We start from the raw sequence: 27,025 nt of genomic DNA, 5'->3' as shown, positions 1-27,025 counted from the left end.
ATCCCACAGACCTGCAGCTGGAGGAGCAGAGAGTTTTGGAAGGTTTAGGTGTGTCTGGCATTTGGACAGGGCCACAGGCCCACTTGACTGTCTGGAAGACTCTATACCTGAGTGACACACACTCACACAGTGTCTTACACACCAGCACACACACCAACACACTCTCTCCACACATTCATACACACCAACACACACACCAACACACACTCTCTCGCCACACACTCATACACACCAATACACACTCATACACACCAACACACACACTCTTCAGACACTCATACACACCAACACACACATTGTCTTACGCCAACACACACACCAACACACTCTCTCCACACATTCATACACACCAACACATACTAACGCACACATATACACTCATACAACACCCCCACACACTAACACCGATACTAACACATACACAATCACATTCTCACATACCCTCACACACACCAACACACTCGCTCCACACACTCCCATACATACCAACACACACCCATTCTCATGCACCCCCCACTCTCTCACACTAATGTACACAATCACACACACACCCTCACACACACCAACACACTCTCTACACACTCATACACACCAACACATACATACTCACACACATTCTGACATATAGTCTCTTACACACTCACACGAACACATACACAATCACATGCACACACACACACACACACACTTTCTCTTTCACCCTCCCACTCCCCCTCCACAGTCTCCTTTCCATCTTCCTGCCAGGACCCAGAATGGTTTGGGCTCCCGCTGCCGAGCTGCTGTCTTTGTCCTGGGATGTCCTGATGCCCCAGCACAGCTTTGGGGCTAAGGTCCTCCCTGCATCCTGGGGAAGGTGGTTGGATTTTCTGGGTGCTAGGACCCGGCTTCTGTCCTGAGAGCTGGTCTTTGCCCACGGGTCCCTGATGCCTGGTGACTCATTGGTGGGATGCGTGAGGCCTCTGTGGCTCGAATTTTGCTTTCCCTGCTTACTAGCTGTGGACAGGTCACTCATGCCATTAGTGACTCTCTTTCCCGACTCGCGCAAGTAACTGAATCCCAGGGCCATTGTAAGGATTAACGACGATGCATGTTGCGAAGCGCTTCTCAGACTTAGCAAAAGTAGGCGCTGTCTGGGGATATTGTTAAAATGCAGACTCTTGATTCAGGGTCTGGTAGGCCCCAAGAGTCTCTGTGTCTAACAAGCCTCCACGTGATGCTGATGTCGCCGGTGCAGGGGCCATCTCGGAATAGCACAGATGTGAAGTACAACGTGCCTCATCAAGATGGGGCTCCCATTGGCCCCCCACTTGGGTGCCCTTCTGAGAGAGGCAGAGCGTGTGCATTCCTGCTGGGAGGTGTGTGACCAGGGTCCTGGAGAGGGAGGTATGGCAAGATGACATGTTCTCCCTGCTGCTTGGTGGGCGAAACGTGGTCTTTACTTCTAATGATCTCCTGATCTGCTGGTGGAGGCCTGGCTCATGGGGAACTCTTGTCTGATCAAGAAGAGAGATGTTCACATGTGAGTGCAAATAAACCCCTAGAATCTGCATCTTTGAAGTGTTGGAGGTAGAATAAGAATCATTCCAGAGGGGCAGTGTCTAATGAGGGAGGCTTCTTGAAGAAGGATGTTGGGAGGCAGGCCTAGCAGGGGCTGGGGAAGGACCATGGGTGGAAGCCAGGTAGCCTTGCTGGTAATCTGACAGTTCAGGACCAGGTCTGTGGCGCCCCCTTGCTTCCTGCCACCTTTTCCCTGACCCACACGTCCACCAGCGGGCTGGGCCTTGCCTGCCAGCTCCCCTCTGGAAGACGTCTTGTTGGAAGGCAGGCCCTGTCTGCTCATTAGCACGGGCAGCCTTTCCCTGAAACCTTCTGCCGGGGCCAAGCCTGGCTCCCTCCACGGAGCGGGAGGCCCTGGCTCCGTCTGCTAATCGTCTGCTGTCTCCATCCCGAGCATTATTTTATTTTCGTATTATTCTTTTTCCAGCTAATATCCTGGCATTTCCAAAGACACCGGGTTTCATAATCTTCCTGGCGTTCCCAGGGAGCTGGGAAGCAGAGCACAAAGCCGCTATTATAGCGCGTTCCATCCAGCCTCCCTCTCCACCCCACACCCCTTGTGGCCACAGCAGCCACCACCGCCGCCTCCCACCCAGTCACCCCCTCCTGACGCCACCGGCCTCTCTGGGAACTCTGGTGACGGCTGCTGGGATGAGCTCATAGAATCCATCCTGTTGCCCTTGCCCTGAGCCTGCCCTCCATGATCGAGGATTTTTCCAAGCCCTGCCTCTGTGCTTGGCCCTGAGTATTGGGAAGGGTTCTCTGAGATGCCTGGGGCTGGCAGGGAGGGGAGGGACAGAAACGTCGGCAACGTGTGCTCAGAATCTTGGAGATTTTTGCTGCTGGAAGAAACTTTCTTTTTCTAAAGGCGTGCCTGACCTGCCTTGGGAGATGTAGGAGCATCTTGATATTGGATGCATCTTGATATTGGATGCATGTGCACGCACGCAGGTATGATCTGGTGTAAGAGCCATGGTTTTATCCAATGCTCCAGGGGATCCAGGACCCCATAGAGGATAAGAATTATTAATGTTGATTTTACCATGTGCTAAAAACCAGGCTTTATATGCATCATCTCATAGTGACCCCAGAAGGCTGGATTCTATTATTAGCCCCATTTTATAGTTAGGGAGACTGAGGCTCTAGAGCTGCACTCTCCAACACAGTAGCCACTAGCCAAGGGTGGCTAGTTAAGTTTACAGTTAAAGTAAATCAGAATAAGTAAATTCAATTCCCCAGTCAGGTCACACTTCCCGTGCTCAGTAGCCTCATCTGCCAAGTGGCCGGCTACCACATTGGCTGGTGCAGCCACTGATGGTTTGATCACTGCGGGAAGGTCTACTGGACAGTGCTGCTCTGGAACAACTCCAAGCCCTAAAGTCGCCCTGGAAAAAGCAGAGGCCTGAGTGGGGATGTCCAGCAGCACAGCACAAGTCAGTGCTAGAACCAAGGTCCGGGCAGTGGCTCGTCTGCCCCTCTCTCCAGGTGTCTCCTGACCAGCAGCGAAACCCCCATCTGGCGCTTTCATTCCCCCACTTCCATGAGGGCACCATGTCCCTCCTGCTCCATGGAGTCCTTTGTGGTAGAGTCTCAGGGTGGGAGGATTGGATGCTGCTGGCTAGACACCTCTGTCCTGGGAGGCCTTCTCCTCGCTTGATAGCCAGGCAGCTTGGCAGTCCTGGGGCAGTTGGGCAGCTAGAGAGGACCTGGCCCCCCAGCCTCCATCCTGGGAAACCTCCAGAGGGTTGGTGGAGGCCAGCGTCCCGACTGCAGTAGAGAGGACCCTTGGAGACAGGCGGCTCAAGCCTGGGCCGGTGAGGCAAGGCCAGTTGGGAGTCAGAAGTTCAGGGAAGTGGGTCAGGGAAAGGCTGGTTCCAGAGAGAAGTAATCTGGGATTTGAGCTGGCTGAAAAGGAGGTCAGATGTGGATGGGGAGGGAGGGGCAGCTCTGTGCCTGAAAGGAAGCCATGCTGTGGGCAGGGGACCCAGGCTTGGTTCCCAGAGCTGTCACTGTGAGCAAGGGCAGGCCCTGGGAGGCACGAGGGGTTTACCTCATTAGGAAACAAGGCCTACGGCTGGGTCTGGGGCTGGGGTGTTAGAAGGCAGCTCTGTGGATCTCAGGACTGTTTCTTGAATATTCAAGCTGAGCACCTGTTCTATACCTGGCATCGTGCTAGCATGGGCAGCTTGAGGGCTGGGTCCCCTCTCAAGCAGAGGCCTCGCTGCTCTTCCTACTGCCCCACAGTAGGGGACAATTTGGGTAACTCTAAATGTGTGGACCCTGCGTCTATCTCGCTCAAGATTTGAACCCCAAGGTCTGGAGGATTCAAATGCTTGTCCATGTGCCTCAGGCAAAATGCCAGTGCCCAGATTCATGGCTGCAGAGTGTGTTACAGTCGGGGGCATGTGTTGGGTGTCCCCCATGCGGCTCATTGTACACGTATGAGGGTCTTCATCTGCCATTGCTAGAGTGACCGTATAATTTACTGTCCAATCTGGAACACTATTAATAATCACGCTGGAAAAACAGGCGTAAGTAGGACCATTCCAGGCAAACTGGGCCATAGAGTTGTCCTAATTACCAAGGCACCCTGGCATGGGATGAAACCTGCTCCAGTGTTCTCTGCACGTCCACGTGTGGAGACATGGAAACCCTAGAAGGACAAACACACACACATACATGCTCGTGCCAGCCCACACGTGGCATCGTGGATCCTCCAGGTTTCCTGATTCCACCCTCCGCTCCCCAGGGGCCAGCCAGTAGTTTTGCAAGGAGTTTAGCAGCTGCTTCCAAGCCCTGGCTCCAGCTGTAAATTAAATGGGGTTGCACTCTCGCCTGCTATTCCACTTACGGTTGCAATCAGCCCTGATTAGAAAGGGAGTCTGTGTGTTCCTGCGTTCCATTCTGTCTTTTAAAGGGTTCCCCTCCTTTGGCCTGGGCTCCTGGCCTGCGTGGGGTTTCCCTGCAAGCTGAGGCTGGAGCAGCCAGGGAAATGAAGTGGGCTCTGGGTTCCCCACAGCCCTGACTTGGCATCCAATCGTCTGTAGCTCCAGAACTCTGCTCGGGTGCTTTGAGTTCTGATGGGATAGTAGGAGCCTGGGAAGAGCCTTGAGAGTGGGCAGGGGAACCCTGGTTCTGCCAGCTAATTTGCTGTGTAGTCCCAGGGAAGACCTTAACCTTTCTGGGTCCCAGTTTTCTTGCTTATCAGGTGGGAATGCTAAAAACACAACAAAAATAACAACCTCCTCTTATGCAGCAGGGGTCAGCAAACTATGCCCCACAGGCCAAATCTGGCCCTCTGCCTGCTTTTGTAAATAAGGCTTTACTGGCCAGTGGCTCACACCTGTAATCCCAGCACTTTGGGAGGCCAAGGCAGGCAGATGACCTGAGGTCAGGAGTTTAAGACCAGCTTGGCCAATATGGTGAAACCCCATCTCTGCTAAAAATACAAAAATTATTCAGAAGGCTGAGGCAGGAGAATCGCTTGAACTTGGGAGGTGGAGGTTGCAGTGAACTGTGATTGAGCCATTGCACCCCAGCTTAGGAGACAAAGGGAGACTCCGTCTCAAAAAAAAAAAAAAAAAAAAAAAAAAGGCTTTACTGGCACACAGCTGGTACTCATTCACCTACGTAGTGCCTGTGGCGGCTTTTGTGTTTCAGTTGCAGCAGAGACTCTATGGCCCACAAAGTCAAAAGTAGTTAGCACTTGGCCCTTTATAGACAAGGTCTGTCAACCTTGGCGTCAGGGCGTGTACCAGGGGCCAGCCATTGCCTTCTGCCCTGTCCACATAATATCTCATTTAACCCTTCCAGTAATTCTAAGAGACAGGGTCTATCAGCACTCCCATTTTACACATAAGCAAACTGAGGCAACCGAGAAGCCAAGTCATAATTGTTTAGCTGTGTTTCCTCCCATGAATATTGTGAAAAATTTTATGGATAATGGTTGGGTTGTGCAGGGTTTATAGCAGTCTACACTACATCATCATGTTGGCATTTGGACATCCCAGCAAAGCCCATAGTGAAGAGTGAAGATGGTGAAGACCTGGAAGGTCACCCTGGCACTGTGCTGGTCAATGTTTAACAACCAGGTCTCCAGAACAGAACAAAACAAAACAAAACAAAACAATCCCCAGCCCTGGTTTGTAGCATTTGCTGATTTCCATGGTGTAGACGTTCCAGCCATGAGCAATTTCGAGCTAGCAATGTGGCACCACTGAACATGGAGCTGGGAAGAGGCGGGCAGTAGCACACATATATATAATATTTCCATCGCAGATACATGAGACGGAAGCAGCCTCAGGAGCAGAGATAACAGGAAAAGGTAGTACAAGTATTAGAATGGGCCAGGCGTGGTGGCTCACGCCTGTAATCTCAGCACTTTGGGAGGCTGAGGTGGGAGGATTGCTTGAACCCAGGGAGGTTAAGGCTGCAGTGAGATGTGATTGCGCCACTGCACTCCAGCCTGGGTAACAGAGCAAGACTCCATCTCAAAAAAAAAAAAAAAAAAAAAAAAAAGGAATTAGAAGGATTTCAAGTATTTACCACCTTAGGTTTTTAAATATAGTTTCTTTAGTGGTAAATGTATATGATTTAATTTTTACTAATGGCTGTGTTTAACAACTGGCTTGCAGAATTCCTGAAAATGTAATCTGCTCTCGTGAACCACACCTGCTCACTCCAGCACCTGCTGCTCTCACGGCCCCCTGATCGTTTTTACATAAGAGATGGGGGATGACCCCCAACAGTAGTGCCCCTTCCAACAGCCCTGCCATGGGTGCTCTTGGGGCCCATCCTGTGTAGGAGTTGAGTCCTTCCCATAAAGTGAAGGGGGGTAGCCAGCCTCTAGCTGGTCCACACCCATCTGTTTGACTCTGCTGGGGCAGGGAGGGTCTCTGTGGCCTCCCCGGTGGCCCCTGAGATGTTTCCTTTCTGGCCACTGTGGGGCTTTCCCTTGCCTGCTCAGCCCCAGGAAGCTGCACTGCTTAGCCTGTGACTTGTTGCTGTGTCCACCCCGCTCTGGCCCTTCTGTCGCCTTACTGTCTCCACTTTGTAGATCCTGAGCCAGAACTTTAGGCCCTGTTTAGAGAAGGCACCATAGCAAACAGCGGGTCTGCAGACAGAAGGCACAGACACCCGGTGGTGCAGAAGGAATCTCAGACATGCTGGTGGGCTCAATCTTCGTATTGATCCGATTTAGGTGGGTTGAGGATTCCCCTTCGTAGGCTGTGTTTCCCCAGAACCTGCCCATCTTCTCCCGGCTGTGGTCCTTGGATGTCAGTCCTTGGCAGACTCAGGTGAGTCTGGCCATTGGCTCTGGGGACCCCTGGGGGAGATTCCTCATATTCCTATGCTCAGGCTCCTCCAGGGAGCCGTGGCTTCCAGCCGGGCAGCAGCGGGTTGGAGGCTGCCCAGTCCCCTGGACGAGCAGCAAGATCCCTTACACAACTAGCCCGAGATGGAGTGTGTGGCCACAGACCGCGTGGCTGCCAGCCCCAGCCTGGGAGTCGCGGTGGCATGAGCTATCGAGGCAGGAATGTGACTGTGGGAAACCCAATGCCCTGGGCCTGGCCCTGGGGCTGGGCAAGAATATGTATATGCGAGTGGGGGTGAAGGGTGGGTGGGCAGAAAACACAGCATCAGCCTCTCCTGCAGCCTGGCTCTGAACGGGGCTCAGAGTAGGAGCAGAGGGAAACCGGCCCTCTGTCCCGGCCTTGCCCACCTCCCAAGCCTTTCCTCTAAGCCCCAGCGTGCTGCCGCTGCTCTCCCAGTTCCGGCACCCTCCTTCCCCTCCTCCAGGAAGCCTTCCTGAAGGGGCTTCCAAAGGCCCACCCCATTCCATCCCACCCCACAGATGGCCTCATCCTGGGGTGTAAGTGAGTCCACATTAATCCCTTTTTCCATAGTAACATCAGACCTGACTCTGAGCTTCCTGAAGGTAGGAGGTGCTGTCTGACACACCTTTCCTGTCCTTTGCCCTGGGACCTTAGGCCTGGGTGCTGCACATGTGGCTTAGGGTGAGGGAATGCTGCTGATTGATCGCATGTGATAAATCTTCATTGGATGCCCACTACATGCCCGAAGTTGGACTGTGTGCAGGGGATAAAGGAGTGTGCATGCCTTGCCTGCATACATGGAGGGTGGATGCAAGGGAGAAGATAAGAGAGGCTGGATGGGGGCTGATGCTGAAGGCTGGGCAGCCAAGGAGGTGCCCATGCCTCAGAGATGATGCAGCGAAGGAAAAGCCCGAGTTAGCTCATTTGGAAGACATTCCAAACGGAGTGGACATCTCTATGTAAAGGCCCTGTGGCACAGGAAAGATGATGAATTCAGGACATTTACAAAGGGCCAGAGGGGAGGAGGAGTATTTAACAAGAGCCTGGAGAGATGAAAGAGTTAAACCAGGTACCTGCCAAAGACTGTGGGGTATCATTTCATTCAGTTTGCACTACTAGTTCTCTATAGGGCGCAGTTCCCCTCAACTTGTCCACAGGGGGACATTGGGCAATGTCGAGACATTTTTAGTGGTCATAACTCAGTGGAGATGCTACTGGTATCTAACAGGTAGAGGCCAGGGATGCTGCTAAACATCCTACAATGCACAGGGCAGCCTCATAGCAAAGAATATTCCAGCCCCAAATGTCAATAGTGCCAAGGTCGAAGAGCCCTGCGTTTTCCACAGTAGCCCTGTGTGGGTGCGTGTGAGGCTGTGTGTGTTAGAATGCAATTTTCAACAGTATTGGCAGGGATGGCCTCTCTGGACAGGTGCCACTGGCTGCATGAGCAGCAATAGCCATTTCACAACTTGAATGGGCAATGCCTGGCACAGAGTAGGTGTTTTGTAAATGGGTGGCACGTCCGAGGAGAGACAGATGGGAGGGAGATGCTTCCCCAAAGTTCCCAGATAGGGTTTTCAAGAGGCTTTGTTACTGGCTTTGAGAGAAATTCCCCAAGCTTGAGCACGCTGATGTCCACACCTGAAAACCAGAACGTACTTCAAAGTCAAGAAGGCATGACATTGGCGGATCCCCACCGGGCCGGCCTGTGTCACCTGCCCTCCTCAATGCCGACGCAGTTGTCTTCCCCTGAGGCAAGTGCCCATTGTTCGTGCATTCCCTCACTCGTTCACCAATGATGTGCTGGGCACCTACTGCCTGTGAGGTGCTCTGCTGGGTGACGGGTGCACTCTGGGAACCTGGCTGGGCTCTTGGCGGGACAAGAAGATGGGTGCTTGCAATGTTAGGTGGTGAGTGTAGTGGCTGGGGAAATTCAGGGCGAAGTGGGAGTGCCCAGGAGGGGTACCTAACACATCCTTGCAGGGCGACCTTGATGATAAGACTGCATGGAAAAGTCAGGGGACACACAGGGCAAGGGCCTGGCGGCAAGAAAGGAGACCCCAGAGTGTCCCAGCTGGTGTGAGCAGGTAGGGGTTGTAGGGGTGTGGGGCTGTGTGGGTTTGGTAGTGTCCTGACTGGCAGAGACTCAATTCAGAGGCCACAGTGGGCCGGGAGGGAGGGGTGGCCTTCCCTCTGCTCCCAGGGTCTAATGGGGCTGTATGGAGAGTCCAGGCTTCCCTGGGAGGGGCAGTGGACCAGAGGATATAAGGATGTTGGCCAGGTGTGGGGGGAATTTTGCCCAGAGTGTGAATCAGGGCGCCTGACTCTGGGGGGTGTGTCTCCCCTGGTCCCCTGGTAATGCTTCTTCCCAAAAGTCCTCATCTGTCTCCCTGAGGTAGAGGGAGAAGGTCTGTACTCGGGTGGCAGATGGGGTAAGGGTGGGCAGCGGGTCCCTGGACCAGGTGTGGTGTGGCTGGGCCCCTCTTCTGGAGCCAGGTCAGGTTTTGGAAAGCAGACGGTGTGAGGGGCATTCCCAGAGGGCGTGCTAGTTCCTCTCCCTGCAGGACAGTCACTTGCAGGGCCAGGGCCTGCTAGGGGCCAAGGACTCAGTGAGGTCCACATGGAAATCCCAAGGAGGGAGATGCTGCTTCTGATCGCAGGCAGGAGGCCCTGCCCTTGGACAGAGACCCAGAACATGCTGCCAGAACCCCAGACAGAGGCCTTGGGAGTGGTGCTGACAGGGGCCTGGTGAGGGGGGCCATCTAGAGGAGGTGCGAGGTGAGTGGGGATGTGCACTGGCAGCCATCCGCAAGCAGGGAGGTCCCTGCAGGCGCTGGGAGGGAGAGAGGAAGATTGGGGACCTGGAGCTGGAGGCGCCTCCCTCCCTACGCTCACCCTAGCCCCCTACCTGCGGATGGGGCACCTGTGTGTGGCCAGACCAAGTTAGACGGACCACAGAGTCCATCCCGCCTACCTGCAGCTGAGTCCACCCCCATCCTCCCTACTCCCACTGCTCCCACCCTTTACCTATGCCCCAGCTGGAGGTGCTGGAGATGCAGGCATCACGCATTGTTGCACCTGGGGGCAGGCCAAGCCCTATTTCCAGCGTAACGAGCTTTCCTTAGTGTCCCTGCCTCTCAAGTCCAAGTGGCCTGCTGGGCCCCCACGTCTGGCTTTGTGTTTGGTGTTGCACACCCTGCAGCCAGGGGGGTGTTCTGTGGTCATTCGCTGCTGGGCTTGGTGCTCCCTCCAGTGGGACGCCAGTGCCTCAGGGCCAGGCCAAATGCCTTTCCTGCCAGGGGTCCAGGGCTTCCACACCTGTTCACAAGGGAGGATTTCAGGCCTTTGGGTCCTTCCTTGTATGTGTATCACACCTCTCCCTGTGTGTGTGTGTGTGTGTGTGTGTGTGTGTGTGTGTGTGTGTGTGTGTGACAGACAGAGAGAGAAACCATGTATAAACCACCTGGAGGCATTGGGAGAGGCCCTTGCTGGCTTGCCTGATTCTTACTGAAATGTCCACTTTAACACCTTGGAATCATTTTGAACAAATATGAGTGATGTGAATACCACTTCCAGCACATGACAAACTTTATAGTTTATGACACGCCCCCTCCCCAAGCCCTGTAAGGTCATTGATAGCTAACATTTCTTGAGCATTTACTGTGAGCCAGGAAATGTGCTAAGAACTACATGTTCTCTATCTTCTTTAATAATCAAAGCAACTCTCTAAAATAGCTACTGTATAATTATCCCAAATTTGTAAAGTGATTGATTCAGAGAAGTGAAGCAACTTGCCCAAAGTCACACAGCCAGTAGTCAATGGCAGGGCCAGAACTGGAGGCCAAGGAATCTGATTTCAGAGCCCATGTTGAAGTTGTGGCTAAAGGAAGAGGAGAGTCTGGGCATCTCCCTGTCAGAAATGAGGATGTCCTGTAGTGGAAGTCAGAGCCCACCCAGGGATAGCAGGACCTTGGAGAGTCCCCTGGGAGAACAGAGGGACTCAGTCTTTCCCAAGTGTGTGTTTTGCAGACCCTTTGCAGCAGTGGAGCAGAGGAAGACCCAGCCACCCTTTAGGGTGCAATTCTTTGTTGACCCAGAGTGACCAGGGCAGGCTTTGCTTAGGTGTCCTAAGATGATCTGAAGATGGGGCGGCCTGGGATGGTTGACGGCACCTCTGGCTGTGGAACAGCGTAAGCTTGCTATGGGAGTGAGTACGTCTGGGACAGCTTTAAGGAGTGTGGTTTGCCTGAAGCCAAGGGCCGGGATTGGGGGAAGAAAGCCTTGGTGTTGGATGGGGAAAGATAGGGCGGGTCACTGGGGGTCTGACTGGGAGAAGGCTGGACTGGACCTTTCAGGCCACTGAAGGATTCAGGCCAATTAGCCGCACAGTGACTGAGGGTGATGAAGCTGGTTTTGGCTTGGGGATGGCCTGGCCAGAGGTGGGAGAACAGGTGTCCAGGGAGGCTTCTTGGACAAGGGGGTCTGGACTGAGCCCTGAGGGTGGGCATGGTTTGGAGAGCAGGGGCACAGTAGTGGCAGTGGTGTCTTGTGTTGGAGGCAGTGGGGGGCTTTGTAGCTTCAGAGCCTGGGGAGAGGTTGAAATTCTTGGGAAATGGTTCCCGGGTGAAGGTCAGGGTGGCCCAGCAGAAGAATCCTGGGAACTGGCCACTCTGAGTGGGCCTGGTGGGATGACGGGCTGTCTGAGGGAGAGCCAGGGTTTTCTTTCAAGGGTGTGTACACATTTGTGAGATGTGGGACTGAACAAGGAAGTGGAGCAGAGGCCACTTTATTACTTAACCCCACCCCTCTGAAATGGAGCAGGCGACAGTTTGGGTAGCGGGCAGGAGGGAGAGGAGAGAGGCGCTTGGAGACATCTGAGTGAGTGCAGAGGGAGCAGACGGCACGGGGTGTCTAGTAACGGCCCCCAACTCTCCCCAGTCCCTCTGTAGGCTGTGGCTTGGGCTTCTGGCTCTGGGCTGAGAAAGTGCACCAGAGAGCTGGGTGTCTGGCCTAGGGAAGTGGTCTGGTCTTGGTGCTCCCCAAAGTGGTTTGTGGCTCAGTGGTTGGAGTCCAGAGCTAATGAGGGCGAGGTGGCAGGGCTGACCATCTAGCTTTATACACAGTAAATGGACAGCTTGGCTTCCAAGCCTGACTGTCCACCCACTCCTGTCCCCACCTCTGGCCTCAGCCTGAGCCCTGCTCACCCTCAGCAGAGTGGGAACTGGTGAGAGATGGTGGGTGTGTGGTACAGCTTCCTCCAGAGCCTGGGACCCAGCTCTGTGTTAGCAGGGGATGGCAGAGATGGGGACCCAGAGATGCTGGCCTGGAACCTCCACATTGCGATTCCACTGGACTTGTCCCTAGTGGACAGATCCCCATTTGATTCTCTCCTGGAGAGCCCCTTCGAGTCATTCCTTCTAATCTCTTTGCCTGAAACAACTAAAAATTCCGTTCTTGGCTCATCTGGTCTTCACTAGAGAGGGAGAAGAATTTCCCACAGTCCTTTGGTGCTTTGACATTGGAGTCTGGTGATTTTTTAGGAGAGGATAAGCTCCCCAGAATGAAAGTAGAGGCTGATGGCTCAGCTTTCAGCAGCAGAGAGATCTCCTGGCCCTGGGGATCTAACTCTGTGGGCTAGTCTCCCTGTCACCCCCAGGCCTGGGGGCAGAATCTGCCATAACCAGCTTCGTGTCTCCAGGGCGGCGTGGTGGACGACAAGAGTGAAGATTCCATGTCCGTCTCCACCTTGAGCTTTGGTGTGAACAGACCCACAATTTCCTGCATATTTGACTGTAAGTGAGGCTTCGAGGCATCTATGGGGTGATAGGGGTGTGTCACCTTATGCTTCTGTTTGGATAGAGTTATAAGATCAGGTGTGTATGTGGGGCTCTGGGGAGCTGAGTCTGTGTGCTTTTTGGTGGGTCAGTGCCGTGTGTGTGTGTGTGTGCATGTGTGTGCGCTCGCACGTGTCTATGCCTGTCTGTGTGGTGTGTCCACCCACTCAAATCTGATATCAGGCATTTAAGACCCTGTGCTCTGTGGCTGCTCCCATTGTCTGTTTGGCCTCCCCTCCTCCCCTCCTCCTCTACCTCTTCTCCCCCAGCCCTAGCCTGGCCCAGGGACACGTTAATTAGTCAGGTGTCCGCTTTCGAGCTGTGGAATGTTCTCCTGACCTCGCACAGTGGCCTGTATGGTTTCCCTCGTTCAGCCCCTCTGTCTGCTGCCCTTTCTAGGGACAGACTCCACCTCGCCCCGAGCCCCAGCTCTTAACCGCCCCAGCTCTTACCCACCCCAACCACTCACTCTGGCACCTCTATTTTTTCCCTTGTTGAAGATGGGAACCGCTACCATCTACGCTGCTACATGTACCAGGCCCGGGACCTGGCTGCGATGGACAAGGACTCTTTTTCTGGTAGGTGGGAGAGAGGCAGGAGAGTCAGAGACTGTGGGCTGAGAGCTGGGAATGGAGACATCTGGCTTTCCGGCAACAAGGGGTGCTGTTTGCTGGGTGCATGGAGGTGGGTGCTGTCGCCAGGGTCCTGTGGCTTCTTGGTTGTCAGGTGCAGCAAACTCTTGTCCATGGTCTGCTGGACTCCTTGGCAGGATCAGGCTTCGCTGACTGTCCCCTCTTTCCTGAAAGCTCCTCTGGCCTTGGCTCCAGCCGCCAGCCTCTGGAGGGCCCCTGCAGCCTCCTCTCTGACCTGCTCCTCCTTGATGCTTCACTGCCCTCGAATCCTGATGCTCCAAGAAGTCTTGTCTGTGTCCTCTCTCTGGACACCGGGGTCCCCCAACTTCTCCACCTTCACTCACCTCAGTTCATCCTGTGCAAACCTCCATGTGACCTTGCTCCCCAGCTTCCCCCACCCAGATCCAGGCTGCCTCGGCATTTCCTGCCGTGGCCCTGGGGTTGGCAGCCATCTGTTACCCAGGCTGGAAATTCTTAGTCACCCAGTCCTGAGGATTCTACCTCCTGAATCCCTCAGATCTGTTCCCTCCTCTTTAATGTCACACTGCCATCTGACACTGGCCTTGCCCCTTTGTGTCTAGGTCATTCTGGTTATCTCCTCACCTCCCTGGCACCTTCTGCACTGCCCCAGACACACCTGGTCACGTCCCTCCTCTGATTTCAAGTATAGACACTGACAGGAGCCTCCAACTCTTCAGCACAGCAGACAAGTCCCTTGTGATCTGGCCCTGTGGTCCTCACCTGGTTCACCTTTTGCTCGTTGCCCTCTATCCAGTAGCTCCAGCCCCACCAACTCTGTCCATGTTGCCCACGCCTGGCCTTTGCACTCAGTGATCGCTCTGTCTAGAATGCATTTGCTCCCTATTTCTAACCAGCAAACTCCTAGTCATCCTTCAAGACCCAGCCCAGATGCCCTCTGACTTCCCCAAGCCAAGCTGGTTGCTCCTTCTTCAGCGCTTGGCCAGCTCCTCACCTGCATCTCCCTCAGAGGCCTTCCCCACTGCACAGATTAACAGTGGTCTATCTCTGCTACCTCCTTCCTGCTCTAACCATAAGCTCCCCCAGGAAGGGGCCTCATCTTACGTTTGAACCTGCAGCACTTGATGGCTGAGTGCTCACTAGGTGCCCAGGCATTTTGCTGACATTATTTCCTGTAACCCTTACAACTGTCCTATGAAGTAGGTGGTCAACATCCCCATTTTATTGGTGAAGGAACAGAGACTCGGATAGGTTAGCTAAATGCTTGCATTGAAATTACTACCAAGTGTCAGAGCTGGGAATGGAACCCAAGGCTCTCGCCATCTAGTGACTGCTGTTTGGTTGAGTAGAACTGAGTTCTATGGGAGTGACTTCCTGGACATAGCATGGCTCTGCAGGTGATGGCCATCTGCTGACTTCCTTGCTGGTCCGCTCTCCTCCCCGATGTGGGGTCCAATCTGCGTCCTCCTCTCCAGCAGCTATGGCCCTCAGTGGCCCATCCTCCAGCTCTGTGCAGCCAGGTGCAGGGTGAATGAGAAAGTTCTACCCTGTTTTGCTTTGGGGCCAGGGTCCTGAGAGCTCCCTCGAAAGTATGTACAGCAGCAGCCCGCCAGAATTGACAGGCCCAGGCCAGACAGGAATCTGCAGTGGCTACTTCCTGGGAAACTTGTCCAGGAGTCTGACAATTAGAACTTACTCTGAGAAAAAGGACATGGACGAGTTTATAGCCTTGCTTTCTCTCCCTTCCCGGGAGGGCGTGAGAGGTGAGGGTGCTGGGAACGGGTTTGTGAGAGGGGGGTGGCCAGGTGGGGCCCAGGCAGAAGCCCCCTTGTCCTCTGTGGGCCCTGCAGGCCGAGGACCCCGCAGAGAGGGGAGGGAACTCCTTCAAGGGCCCAGCGCTGGGAGCCGATGCTCCCCTCTGGTAGGGCAGTGGCACCGGTCTGCGGAGACGTCACACTTTCCATCCTGGCCCCACCCCCTCCCCCAAATAAACATCCCTTGAGCTTTGAGGGCACTGCCCAGGGCTTCCTCAGAGGCCACTGGCTTCTGAATGAAAGGCCCGATTGAGCAGCTGCTGGAAAGGAAAACAGCAGCCAACATGGGTGAACCTATAAAACCCAGAGTGTTTATTTTCACTCCCAAACCCTAAACCAAAGCAATTTCTCCCCTGGAACTGACCCTGGGGCGGCTGGCGGCCGGAGGCTGTGCTCGGCCACCGGCTGGCATTTCTCTGAGGAAACTTATGTGTGAATCCGGAATGTCTGGGGCCAGGGGAGGGCCTGGCACAGTGTCTGTCGCCGATGCAGCTTCCAGCTGCCTGCCGGGTGTCTGGGGCAGAGAGGGCCCTTCTCGAGCCACTCTCCCAGTGCCTCTGACCTGTTGCTCTCTGGGCCTTTCCCCTGGGGCTCCTACAGCCCTGTGCTGTGCTCTTTGCTTCTCTCTACATGGTGGGTCTTGGGGCTGCCCGGACATTGGGACCATGGCCGCTCCTTCTCCCTGGTTGAATATTTGAGGAGATAGGCAGGGGTTGCCCAGAAAACACTTGTTGAACAATATTGAACTTGGGAGAGGGAGGCTATCCTGGAGATATTGCCATCCAGATGGCCTGAGGGTTGCAACTTGAGTGGGGTTTGAGTGTATGGCTGGGATATCAATTTTCTGGACCAGTGGAAGGGCATCTGTGGCGTGTGCTTATGTGTTTATTAATGTGTATTCCCTGTGCAGCAATTAGTCATAAAAAACATAAAGTGATACTTAATTCAGTGACTTCTTCTCTTTTTTGAGCTAGAGTTTTACTCTTGTTACCCAGGTTGGAGTGCAATGGCGCTATCTTGGCTCACTGCAACCTCTGCCTCCCAGGTTCAAGCGATTCTTCTGCCTCAGCCTTCCAAGTAGCTGGCATTACAGGCACCCGCCACCATGCCTGGCTAATTTTTTGCATTAGTAGAGACGGGATTTCCCCGTGTTGGCCAGGCTGGTCTTGAACTCCTGACCTCAGACGATTCACCCGCCTTGGCCTCCCAGAGTGCTGGGATTACAGGCGTGAGCCACTGTGCCCGGCCAGTTCAATGACTTCTTTTTGTTTTTGGGACGGGGTTGCCACTGCTTTGTGAACATCTGTTGTGTGTACTGGGTTTGCTTTGAAATGAAAAGCTATGACTTTAGAGGACTTAGAACACGTCACCAACACCACACCTAGCTCCGTCCTGCCCACCCCTTTGGTGTGGGGTGGGTAGCATTGCTTCCCTGAACAGTAGCTTGAGCTGAGTTACTCTTCATTGTAGACTGGTGTTTCTCACAGGGAACCAGGGAGGAAGGTGTCAGTCTGGCCCCTTCTGCCAGTTAAGAACTGCTGTTGTGGTTGGAGGGATCATAAGCTCTGCTTACAGAGCAGCCCGCCCAGATGGAGGACCCTCATGCAGCTCTATCATGAGGTCACTGTATTCCAAGGGATGACCCTCAGCTTAGGAGGGGCCCAGAAATCCCTCTGTGAGGGCCTCCCACGTCACGGCTCAGGGGCTTCAACTTGGCTAACCAAGCCAATGAGAGATGGCTGATAGACCAGATGCCACATCATTTATTAATTTACAGGGGTGAGTACCTCTCAAGAAAGTAGAAAGTCCTGTGCCCTCTTTGCTGGCCTTACAGCTCCAGGTAAGGTCACAGCGGTGGGCCAGGTAGGTGGTCCTGTGGGATAGTCCTGCCAGGCCAGGCTGCAGTGAGGTCTGATGAGCCAGAGCTGCCCACAGCTGGGGCCACGTCTTGATGACCGGTGCCTTAGTTTCCCTCAGATTCAGACTCAGTCCTGGGTGGTGCTGGGGATTTCTTGCTTTTGGGTTTCCCAAGTCTGAACTCCAGTCTCCCTTCCCAACCCCTTTTTAAGCACAGCTTTTTGTTAGGGTTGGCTCTGGCTGGGGCAATCCACCAGACGAGCTTAAGGAGGTGTTTTCCAAAGTGCATTGGAGGCTTGTGAAATGCTCCACTTAAAAAGGGTTCCTGAGTAAGAGAGACTGGGAAACACTGCACGCTTCGAGATTTACAATGCACAGTGGCATATGAGAGGCTCTAAGGCGGCGGCAGGGAAGGAGCCTGTTTAATCTGTTTAAGCACTCATTAGCTCCCCAGAGAACCCACCACTCAAAGAACACATTTTGGGAAACACTGATCTACAGGATTCAGTCCAAATTGCTCAGCAGGAATCCAGGACCGTTTGTGATCTACCCCTCCTCCCCTCCTGCCTCCTCTGTCCCCACTGCCCCGGTGCTCCCTTCGTCCCCTCAGCCAGACCAATGGCTTGCTGCTCCCCAAGTACCTAAAGTCTTTGGTGTGTTTACCCGTGCCATGCTTGCGCCTGGAATGCCCCCTTTTCCTTGGTCTGCACGGCCTACCTCCTCATCCTTGAGACCTGCTTTGGGAAGCCTGACTTGATGCCAGCAGGTGACATCAGGCGCTCCTCATCCCGGCCCCTGTATACTCCACTATTAAGTAGCACATCACCTTGTATTATACCCGTTTAGGTTACAATTTCCAACCAGTAGTCATACTCTTAAGAGCTTGGATTACGTCTCATTCATCTTCCTATCCCTAGCACTGTGCTAACCTCCCACAGAGTAGCCAATCAATAACTGTATAGTGAATGAATGATGCATTACAAATAACGTGAGAGTGAACATCTTTGTACATACATCTAGCTTTCTGGTGAATCTGGATGCCTCCCAGGAATATGGGAAAAGGGTATAAATTGTTTTATGTTTTTCAGGGCATAGTGCCCAATTGCTTTTCTGAAGGCTTGCTGAATTGCTTCCAGCAATAAAGGAGAGTACCTATTTCATCGACTCTTTGCCCAAACCGGGTTTTTATAATTTTGAACAATTTTTCTTAATTTTATAGGAAGAATATTGCTGGAGTCTAGTTCTCATTTGCATTGCCTTGGTTATTGGCAGTCGATCCCACCCTCTCTGAAGGGCCCTTTCCTATGAGGTGGCGTGGTGGAAGGAGCACTGGACTAGGAGTCAGGGGGTCTAGTACATAGGATCATGGCTGAGCGACTTAGTCTTCCTGGGGAAAGCTCCCTTTTCTGAAAAATGGGGTGATACTTCCCACTTTGTCCCCGACCCTGGTGGTCTGAGTGGTTGGTAGGAAGGTCCGGGAGGAAAGCGTAGTGTATTGTGAATGCAGACGGTCCTCTCCGGAGATCCAGGAACGTCTGAGCAGCAGGGCTCAGCCCGAACAGCCTGGTGTAGGGCTCTGGATCCAGCCAAGGAATTGTCTGCCTGGGGCCCGGTGACAGGTCCCTGACTCCCTTGTGGTGATGGAGTCAGGTAGAATCCTTGTGTGCTCATGGCTGGATCCTCCCTGGGGCAGCCGTGCTCCTCAGAGCTGCAATCCAAAGTGCTTGCCTCAGCGAGGGCATGCTGCGCGCTGCATATGGCTTGTGGGCGTGGCCCTGGGGAGAGCCCTACGCTGTGATGCACGCGCAAAACCCAGCCCCTCACCTTCCCCTCCACCGCTTTTTGGGAATCTGCCTCTCCCTCCTCTTAGCTTTCCTGGAAGAGGGATTTGTCTGTGAGTGTGTCTGGCTGTCCTTCATCTGACCACCTTGCTCTAGCAACACCCCTATTCCCCTTTTTCCTTTTTCTTTTTTTTTGAGGGATGGGGTCCTGTGCAGGGAGAGGCCAGGCTCCTGTACACAGTAGCCCAGTGTCTGAGGCCCCAGGCCTCCAGGCCTGCTCTTTACAATGCCTTTGTTGTGTGTTTTTTCCTCCCATGGGCGGGTGGGGCACGTGTGTAGGTCTGGGTGATTTTTGTTTGAAAGCCACCCCCTCCCCGTTCTCCCCCGAGCGCTGAGCTCATTGCCTGGGCCGATGGGGCTGCTGGAAGGAGTCAGCCTGCTCGGGGGCCAGCGTGGGGGGTGCTGCCAACACCAATACAGCGTGCACAGCCGCTACAATGTGCAATTGTGATCTTTGTGTAAACGCGGTCGGTCTGGGGCCCGCACGCTTATAAAAATAAAGCATAGGGAAGCACGGGGCGGGGCGGGAACAAAAGGGGCTTTTTCGCTGGCTCTCTAATATGGTTTTATTTATCGGAACGCGCCCTCCTTTCCTTACTGGAACCTGGAGAAGTTCTCTGCCGAGCTTGGAGCTGATGGTATCACAGCCAGACGGTTTCATTAAATACACAGATGCCGCTGGGCCCTGCCAGGGGCAGGAGGGAAAGGGCTCAGGGCCAGCCCTGCCAGGTCCAGTGCATGGAAAGGGGAGCCCCATGCCAGGGAGGCTCCCACCTGGTGGGGGTCGAGAGACGTGGTGGGCAGTTCTCTCTGGCTCCTTCGCCTGCCAAGGGCCTCCCATTGCCCCCTTCTGCTCCACAGAATCAGGATCAAAACCATTTTCCTGCAGGAAGTCCTCCATGATTTGTGCCTGATGGCTGTCAGGCTGACCCCAGGCTGGTGGCTGCCTCCTATTAACCAGACCCAGCATTGCTCAGCCTGTGGGTGGCCGTGGCTGAGTCCGCCCCTTAACTTAGATACCCCCTGCTCTTAAAACCAGCTCTTTTTTTGGCAACAGGCACAACCTTGGACCCTGGTCTCTCCATCCCTTGATGGGTTTCCTGCCATTGCCCACTCCAACCTTCCCGCCTCTTTCCCGGTCACTCCTTGCCACCCCTCTCTCTGCCACCTATGCAGTGGCCATGGTGTCCCATTTGGTCTTCTTGTGGCCAGGGAGCCTGTCTTGCTCTTCTCCCCTTTGTGTGGAAGCCCTGTCTCCCCATCCCAGCCCCTGGGTTGTGTTTGAACCTGCATCCTTCTGAGGCCAGCAACACAGAGGCCATTACCTCTGAGGCCACTGAGGCCCTCTTGAGGTCACATGGGAAGTGAATGGCAGTGCTAGGGCTGGACTGCAGGGCTCAGAGGGCACAGGCCATTGCAGGATGGAGCAGGGTGCCAAGGGTATTGAGTGCATGGTTAGGCACTGGGTTCAGCCCTCAAGGTGACATCCCATTAGGAGGAGCTGAAGGGAGCCCCCTCCTCCAAGCCCTGCATTCCTCTCCCAAGTTATATGCACTCAGTCCCTCTCCTGCATTGGTTTCCAAAATGTGGTCCCAGAAGACAGCATGAGCATCGCTTTCAGGAACTTGTTAGAAATGTAATTCTCAGGCCCACCCTGGCCCTGCTGAATCCGAGTCTCTGGGGGCAGGGCCCAGCACCGTGAATGAGCCTTCCAGATGATTCTGCAGCATGCTCACATTTGAGAACCACTGACCCTAGAGTCTGCTCTAGTGAGCCTTTGGGACAAGGTAGAGGGAATGACTTGTGGCTGGGTCCCAGGCTGGCGTGGCCAAGGCTGGCAGGCTGGAAAGGAGTTCGCGGGCAGCAGGGAGCTGCGGGGGCCTTTGGGTTTCTGTCACACCCCTACTGCTAAATAGCTGCTGAGTCTGTGCACTTCCCTTTAGCACCCCACACCCATCTAAGCCACCATCGTTCCTCCCTGGACCACTGCAGTGGCCTCAGAACTGGTCTCCCTAGACCTCCTCGTGCTCCCTGCAGTCTGTTCTCCATGTGGCAGCCAGAGTGAGCTTGCTGAAATGCAGAACTGGCCACGTCAGTGTGGTGGCATCCCAGAGCTCACAGACACCAGCAGCTCTGCTCTGCTCCCCCTTCCTCAAGGAAGCCAGATCCCTCCCTAACACATTTCACTGCATTTTATGTCTATTCTTCAAGGCTCTGACCCAAATCATAATTTTACATTAGCTTGTGTGGATATTTTATATTTAGTTCAAATTGTATTCTCAGCCCCTAGCACCTAGCCCCTAGCCTGGCATAAAGAAGGCACTCGATAAATGCTTGTTGGATGAATGAATGAATGAATGAACGAACAGACCATACAGACATTCACTTCCCCCAGCTGGACCCTGCTTCCAGCAGCCAGCTCAGGAAGCAGCACAAAAAGGGATGTTCTCTGGATCTTGTGCCCATTTGCCAGGACCCAGGCTCCATGTCCCTACTGTGGCCCCCAGCTGGCCTCATGGCAGGGCTAGAAGAACCCCATAGGGAAGATGCATCCCAGCATGAATGCTGTTGCTCCAGAGTGGCAGCCACAGCCCTGCTCCAGCTTTGTGGCCCCACATGGCTCTGAAGCAGACATCTCTCATGGCCCCTGCTGTGTCCTGTCTCCCCTCCCCATCTCCGGCCTGTGCAGATCCCTATGCCATCGTCTCCTTCCTGCACCAGAGCCAGAAGACGGTGGTGGTGAAGAACACCCTTAACCCCACCTGGGACCAGACGCTCATCTTCTACGAGATCGAGATCTTCGGCGAGCCGGCCACAGTTGCTGAGCAGCCGCCCAGCATTGTGGTGGAGCTGTACGACCATGACACTTACGTGAGTCTGCCCGGCTCCTGCCTCGTCCCCTCACAGGGAGGGACCATGTGCAAAGGTGGGGTCTCCAGGAACTCGTGGCTGCCCAGCCAGATGGGTGCTCCCCTAACTCCGCAGGCCCTAGAGCAATTAAGACTATTTTAGAGTCATTAAAAATGGATTGCTAGCACAGATGCCGTTCCCACAGCAGACACTGCTCATCAGTGAAAGGGAACATATCCGGAAAAGGTGCTTGGTTGTGGGCCAGGGGCTTGGGTTTTCTCTGCCTCTGCCTTGCCTGTGTGATCTCAGGCCAGTTCCTTCTTCTCATCGAGGAGCGGTGTGGAATCCTTAAATGTACATCGAGCACTTGCATTACTGGCTGAGTGGCCCTTCACTTGGGGTTCCCTGTTTAGGTGGGAGCCAAGACACCCACACAGTGGAGAATCCTCCATGTGAGAGCACGGGTCCCCAAGTGCCTCCCAGCTCTGTGCCACAGGCAGGGCGTCTTACCACAACTGTCCCACAGGACCTCCTGTGGTGACAGGCGAGCTGTAGGGCTGTGCTGTCCGAAAAGGGAGCCTCTAGCTGCATGAGGCTGCACAGCACTGGAAATGGGACTGGTGCAGCTGAGAAATGAAATTGTAAATTTTATTTCATTTTAGCGAAGTAAAATTAAAATTTAAATAGCTGCAGGTGGCTGGTGCTCCTGTATTGGACAGAGCAGCTCTAGGAGGCTCCCAGGAGGGAGAGAGTGCTATGGGCTGGAATGTCAGGAAAGCCTTTGGGAAAGACCCGGGCCCTGGAGGAAATGTGGGGTTGGGGTGTCGGCGCGAGGCAGAGGCCTGGAAGGAGGAGAATGGAGTATGAATCCAGGGGAGCAGGAGAATGATGACGTCAGGGCAGCAGTTTCCGAAGAGGAGGCTGGATGCTGCTGGAAGAGACCAGCTGGGCGCACGGCAAAGCTGGAGGTGGCGGTGGGATAAAAGGGGAGGGGATGGGTTTGGAAGACATTGTCAGTAAGAGTTGCACTGACCAGATGTCAGGTTCCCTGGGTGGGTGTGGTGGGCGGGGGTGGGGAAAGGTGCTTCTGTCTCTATTCCTCACCAGATGATGGGGACAGCTGGCCATGGGTAAGGCAGGCCTGGGCTGGGGGGTCCAACATTGGGGTGCTTGGAAGGAAAAGCTGGTACCATGCAGGGGGGAAGGAGCAACCGGAGGAAGAGTCCATGTGGGACTGTTTGGAGAAGGGCACAGGCCCTGGCACCTTTGGAGCAGGAGGGAGGCAGGCGGCTGGGCTGGCACTGGTCAGGGGGACTCAGCAGGACTGAGTGCAAGTGCAGAACAGGGCAGGAGGGTGGCGGTACGAGCTGAAGGCTGCCAGAGCCCTGAGGGGGCTTGCCCTTGCATCCAGTGTGACGGATCTGTCTTCCGGGCAGCAGGGAGTCAAGGAAGGTGCCTGAAGAAAAGGCACCTTCCTTTATGAAAACATCATTTTGTCCAGGCTTATTTAATTTGATGAATGTGATCACAGTTTCCCCATTTGCAAAGTGGGGGAATTTAAGGGTGAAATGAGCAGGAGATACAGACGTCCCTGGAACTGCAAACACCTGTACTGCTGAGGGCATTAGAGAAATGCCAGGAGGCTGTCTCTCTGGTCTCCAGTAGTCTCAGCGCTGATTAAATTACAGCAGGGCAAACACTAGTTGGACACTAGTCCAGAGGGACTTCTCGAGCATGATGGGAATTCAAACCTAGTGACAGTCACGAGGCTGCTCACATCTTGTCTTGTTGTTGAGTCCTGCTAAGGAGAGCAGAATTCACCATTCTGTGGGAGGGGGTGCCCTCACTGAGGCCCCTGCTAGTTCAGAAGGCACATGTAGACCTGATCTCTCTGAGGCTCCCCAGAGCCCTGGGTAAGGGATGCTGATTCTTGTCTCTCTATGCTTGGTCTAGGGCGCAGACGAGTTTATGGGCCGCTGCATCTGTCAACCGAGTTTGGAACGGACGCCCCGACTGGCCTGGTTCCCACTGACCAGGGGCAGCCAGCCGACGGGGGAGCTGCTGGCCTCTTTTGAGCTCATCCAGAGAGAGAAGGTGAGGCTGGTCTGTATCCAGATCCAGGAGGCCGAGGCAGGAGGTGCATGGCAGGGGTGGGGTGGGGGCCAACCCTCTGTGGGAGCCTGGAACACCTCCTCTGAAGCCAGGCCTCCTGCTGAGACCCATTTTCTGAACCCCGAGTCAGGATACCATCTAACATTGGAGTAGAATGTTGGGGATCAGGAGTGTCCAAGTCCTCTGGTCACTGGATTTAATCTTCCTTGGATCGTATCCTGACATGGTTTCTGGGAGGAGGACCTCTGTTGTCTGATTAAGGGAGCCTTAATTGCCACAATGCGAGGGACTCCAGGAACAGGCAAGGGCAGGATCCCCATTGCAGTGCTGGCTTCACCATGACCTAGCCTCATGGCCCTGGGCCAGCCACTCCCCTCTGTAAAATGAGAGGTTTGGGTTGGAGCTGTACCTTCAAACTTCCTCTTAGTATGATGTGAACCCCAATATGTAGACCAAATAAAAGTAGGGCTGCTCTGGGTGAAGTGTCTGGAAGGGATGGGCACAATGCCAACCTAGCATCCCTTCCACCCCCAAGGAATAGAGGCTGCAAACCATGGACAGTCTGATCACTGACATAGTCTGTGAGTGTCATGAGGGTGATGGGGGCCTTGGGTGACAAGCACATGACCAGAGCTCTCTTTTCTTCACTCCAGCCGGCCATCCACCATATTCCTGGTTTTGAGGTAAGTCTTGCTCTGACCTTTCCTTCTTCAAACTGATTGCCAGTCTCCCTGTGTTTGGCACCTCTCTGGGTTAGGAAGGGCGGTCAGGCATTACCACGATCCTGCCTCAAGCCCCTGGGGAAGCTCTTTCAAGCAGAGGAGGGTGTGGGCTGGAGGAAGCTCACAATCTCTCTGCCCAGCTCAGGTCTTTCCTGCCCTTCTTCTCTGAGAAGTCCAAGAACCACAGCATTCCAGATGGAAGGATCCTCATAATTGTCCAGCCCGGTGGCTTTCAGCTGGCTGAGCATTAGGACCCCCAGGACAGCACTGCCCAGGGAATCTTAATGCACATCCAGGGCTAAGAATCACTGACTTAGCCCCAGGGTTCTGAAAGTGTGGCCAGTTCTTGAGTCCTACTTCAAGCCCACTGAAGCAATTCTGAGGGAGCAGCCCAGCAATCTTTGTATCAGCTTGCCCTCCAGGGCCCTCTCACATATGCATGAGTTTCAGAAGCTCTGATTCAGACCACATTTCCCACTGAGTTGTTCTTACCAAGACCCCATTTTCTTTCCTCTTCCTGTGACGGAGGCTTCATTCCCTTACCGCTGCTCTCCTTCCTTCTTCTGGGGGTCTTGGTAGAAAATGTCAAGCTTTGACTGGTACCCAGGTGCATTGGATTGATTACCTGATTCCATGCCACGTTTAGCTGCATCTATGAGAAGTAGTCATCTGGGCTGTGTTGGGACACCTCCATTGTCCTTCACAAGGCAGCCCACACACATTTTACAGAGTTCTTGGGAGGCCCTCCCTGCATGCAGGCCCTCCTTCACCAGCCCTGCCCCTCCAGGTCTCCCTCCCTGTCCTAAGCTCCTGCTCTCAGTGCTGCCTGCTCCTGGGGCTTCTAGGTTGGTTCTTCTCAGCTTGCCAAGGCCGCAGGCTCCCAGGCCCTTCCCACCACCTGCTGTTCTTCTCTTTCCTCTTGTTGCTTCCAGAGATTCCTGGCATCCAGGCTTATGCTTTAGCCTTTCCTAGCCTCCCTCTGCATTGACATCCATCACACCTTCTTTCTCAGGGACCATGTTGGGGACGTGCCTGGGAAGTACATCATTCTTAACCTTGGTGGGAGGTGGTTTCTATTGGCTCTTCTTAGTGCTGGCATCTGCGTGCTGACCTCTGGCCCCGCCTAGTGCTCCTTGATACTAATGGAGAACTTTTTCCCCTCCCACCCCCCATCACCATCTCCTGGATGTGCCACATCCCATGGCTGTGGGCCAGGTGCAGGAGACATCGAGGATCCTGGATGAGGTGAGCTGGGTCTGGTGGCTGGGGTGGGTGGGCCGAGGTGGAGGGAAGGTGAAGCCAGCCTCCAAGCACACACCTGGAGCCCTCCAGGTTCCTGGTGCCCAGTAGGCACCTGTCACATGGAGACCTGTCTGGATTTTATTCCCCATGCTCTGTGTGGATTCAGGGCCACCCAGAGTGTGTCCTGGGAGTGATCCTGGTCTGAGAAGGCTTGCTATCCTGCTGGGAGGCCAGATTTCACCCAGACAACAGGAACAGCAATACAGAGTCTTAAATGATTAAGTACCAGGTGGCACATTTTGAAGAATACATTGTTTGGAAGGGGCCAGAGTAGTCAAGGAAGGCTTTCTGGCAGAGGCGGCATTAGCCAAATGTCTTTATGCCCATCAGCACTTAGAAAGAAAGTGAGAAACATGGCTTTGGCTTAAAAGGCCAAGGACCAGTTTGGGTCCTGGCTGGTTTGGGGGATGGGGTGAGCTGGAGACCTCCTAGGGACTGGAAAAAGTTTAGAGTTTGCATTTAGATAAAGCAAGACTGCATCTTTTGCCATGGGAGGCGAGAAGCACGTTCCCTATGGCCTCCTGTGCATCTGTGGGTGGACTGTCGTGAGCCAGGCCAGAGGGTGGGTGACAGAGACCTGGGCGGAGAGACAGGAAGGAGAGCCCTGGTCAGATGAGGCATTGGGAAAAGGGCAGCCACTTCCTGCCGTTAGGGAATCCCCAGACTGAGAGCGGACACTATTTGACATTTTCAGTGCAATTTGGACTTGAAGTGCAGAGTCAGGATGTGGGATCCACAGGCCCCGCACCCCTTACCTCACTTCCTTTTGCTCCCAGACCGAGGTGGGGTCCGCCAAGTGAGCTTGCTGTAATTGTGCCTGACAGGCGGCCTCCTGCTTCTGGCTGCAGTTGCGAAAGACTGCCGATTTGGAAAGGGAGGTGGAGTCCTGTCCAGGGAAGCAGCACGGAGCCCTCTCTCTTGATTGAGTGCACTTTGTGGCCAAAACCCACAGCCTGCTCTGAAGAAGACCCAGCCCAGGGATGAGTTATTAAAAAAAAGTTAAAATCCTTAATAACTGGATTCGTAATATATAACAGTGAAGGCTCAGATTCCGAGGGCAGGGATCTGGCTGCAGTCTCGTCAGAAAGCAAATCAAAACTGCAGCTCGTGGGCCAGAGCCCAAAGAGCGCCAAGTGTCCCCTTGCAGGGCCAACCAGGCGGCAGGCTGAGGGCGGGTGTGGGTCAGCAG

The 27,025-nt window shown here is 54.2% G+C and overlaps 1 protein-coding gene across 34 annotated transcripts in view; it reads left to right on the top strand.

The window, feature by feature from the left end:
• Nucleotides 1-27,025, top strand: part of DYSF (dysferlin) — a 232,292-nt gene that overhangs the window by 123,646 nt on the left and 81,621 nt on the right. For all 34 annotated transcript variants that reach the window (XM_028832409.2, XM_028832404.2, XM_028832406.2 and 31 more), the window contains 6 exons: nt 12,592-12,685; nt 13,228-13,305; nt 21,540-21,721; nt 23,654-23,794; nt 24,466-24,495; nt 25,750-25,779. In XM_028832409.2, coding sequence (XP_028688242.2) covers nt 12,592-12,685; nt 13,228-13,305; nt 21,540-21,721; nt 23,654-23,794; nt 24,466-24,495; nt 25,750-25,779 — 555 coding nt within the window. The remainder of the gene's footprint in view (nt 1-12,591; nt 12,686-13,227; nt 13,306-21,539; nt 21,722-23,653; nt 23,795-24,465; nt 24,496-25,749; nt 25,780-27,025) is intronic.

Source organism: Macaca mulatta, chromosome 13, assembly GCF_049350105.2.
Source record: "Macaca mulatta isolate MMU2019108-1 chromosome 13, T2T-MMU8v2.0, whole genome shotgun sequence".
Lineage (NCBI taxonomy): Eukaryota > Metazoa > Chordata > Mammalia > Primates > Cercopithecidae > Macaca > Macaca mulatta.
This window is presented reverse-complemented; position numbering and strand designations above follow the sequence as displayed.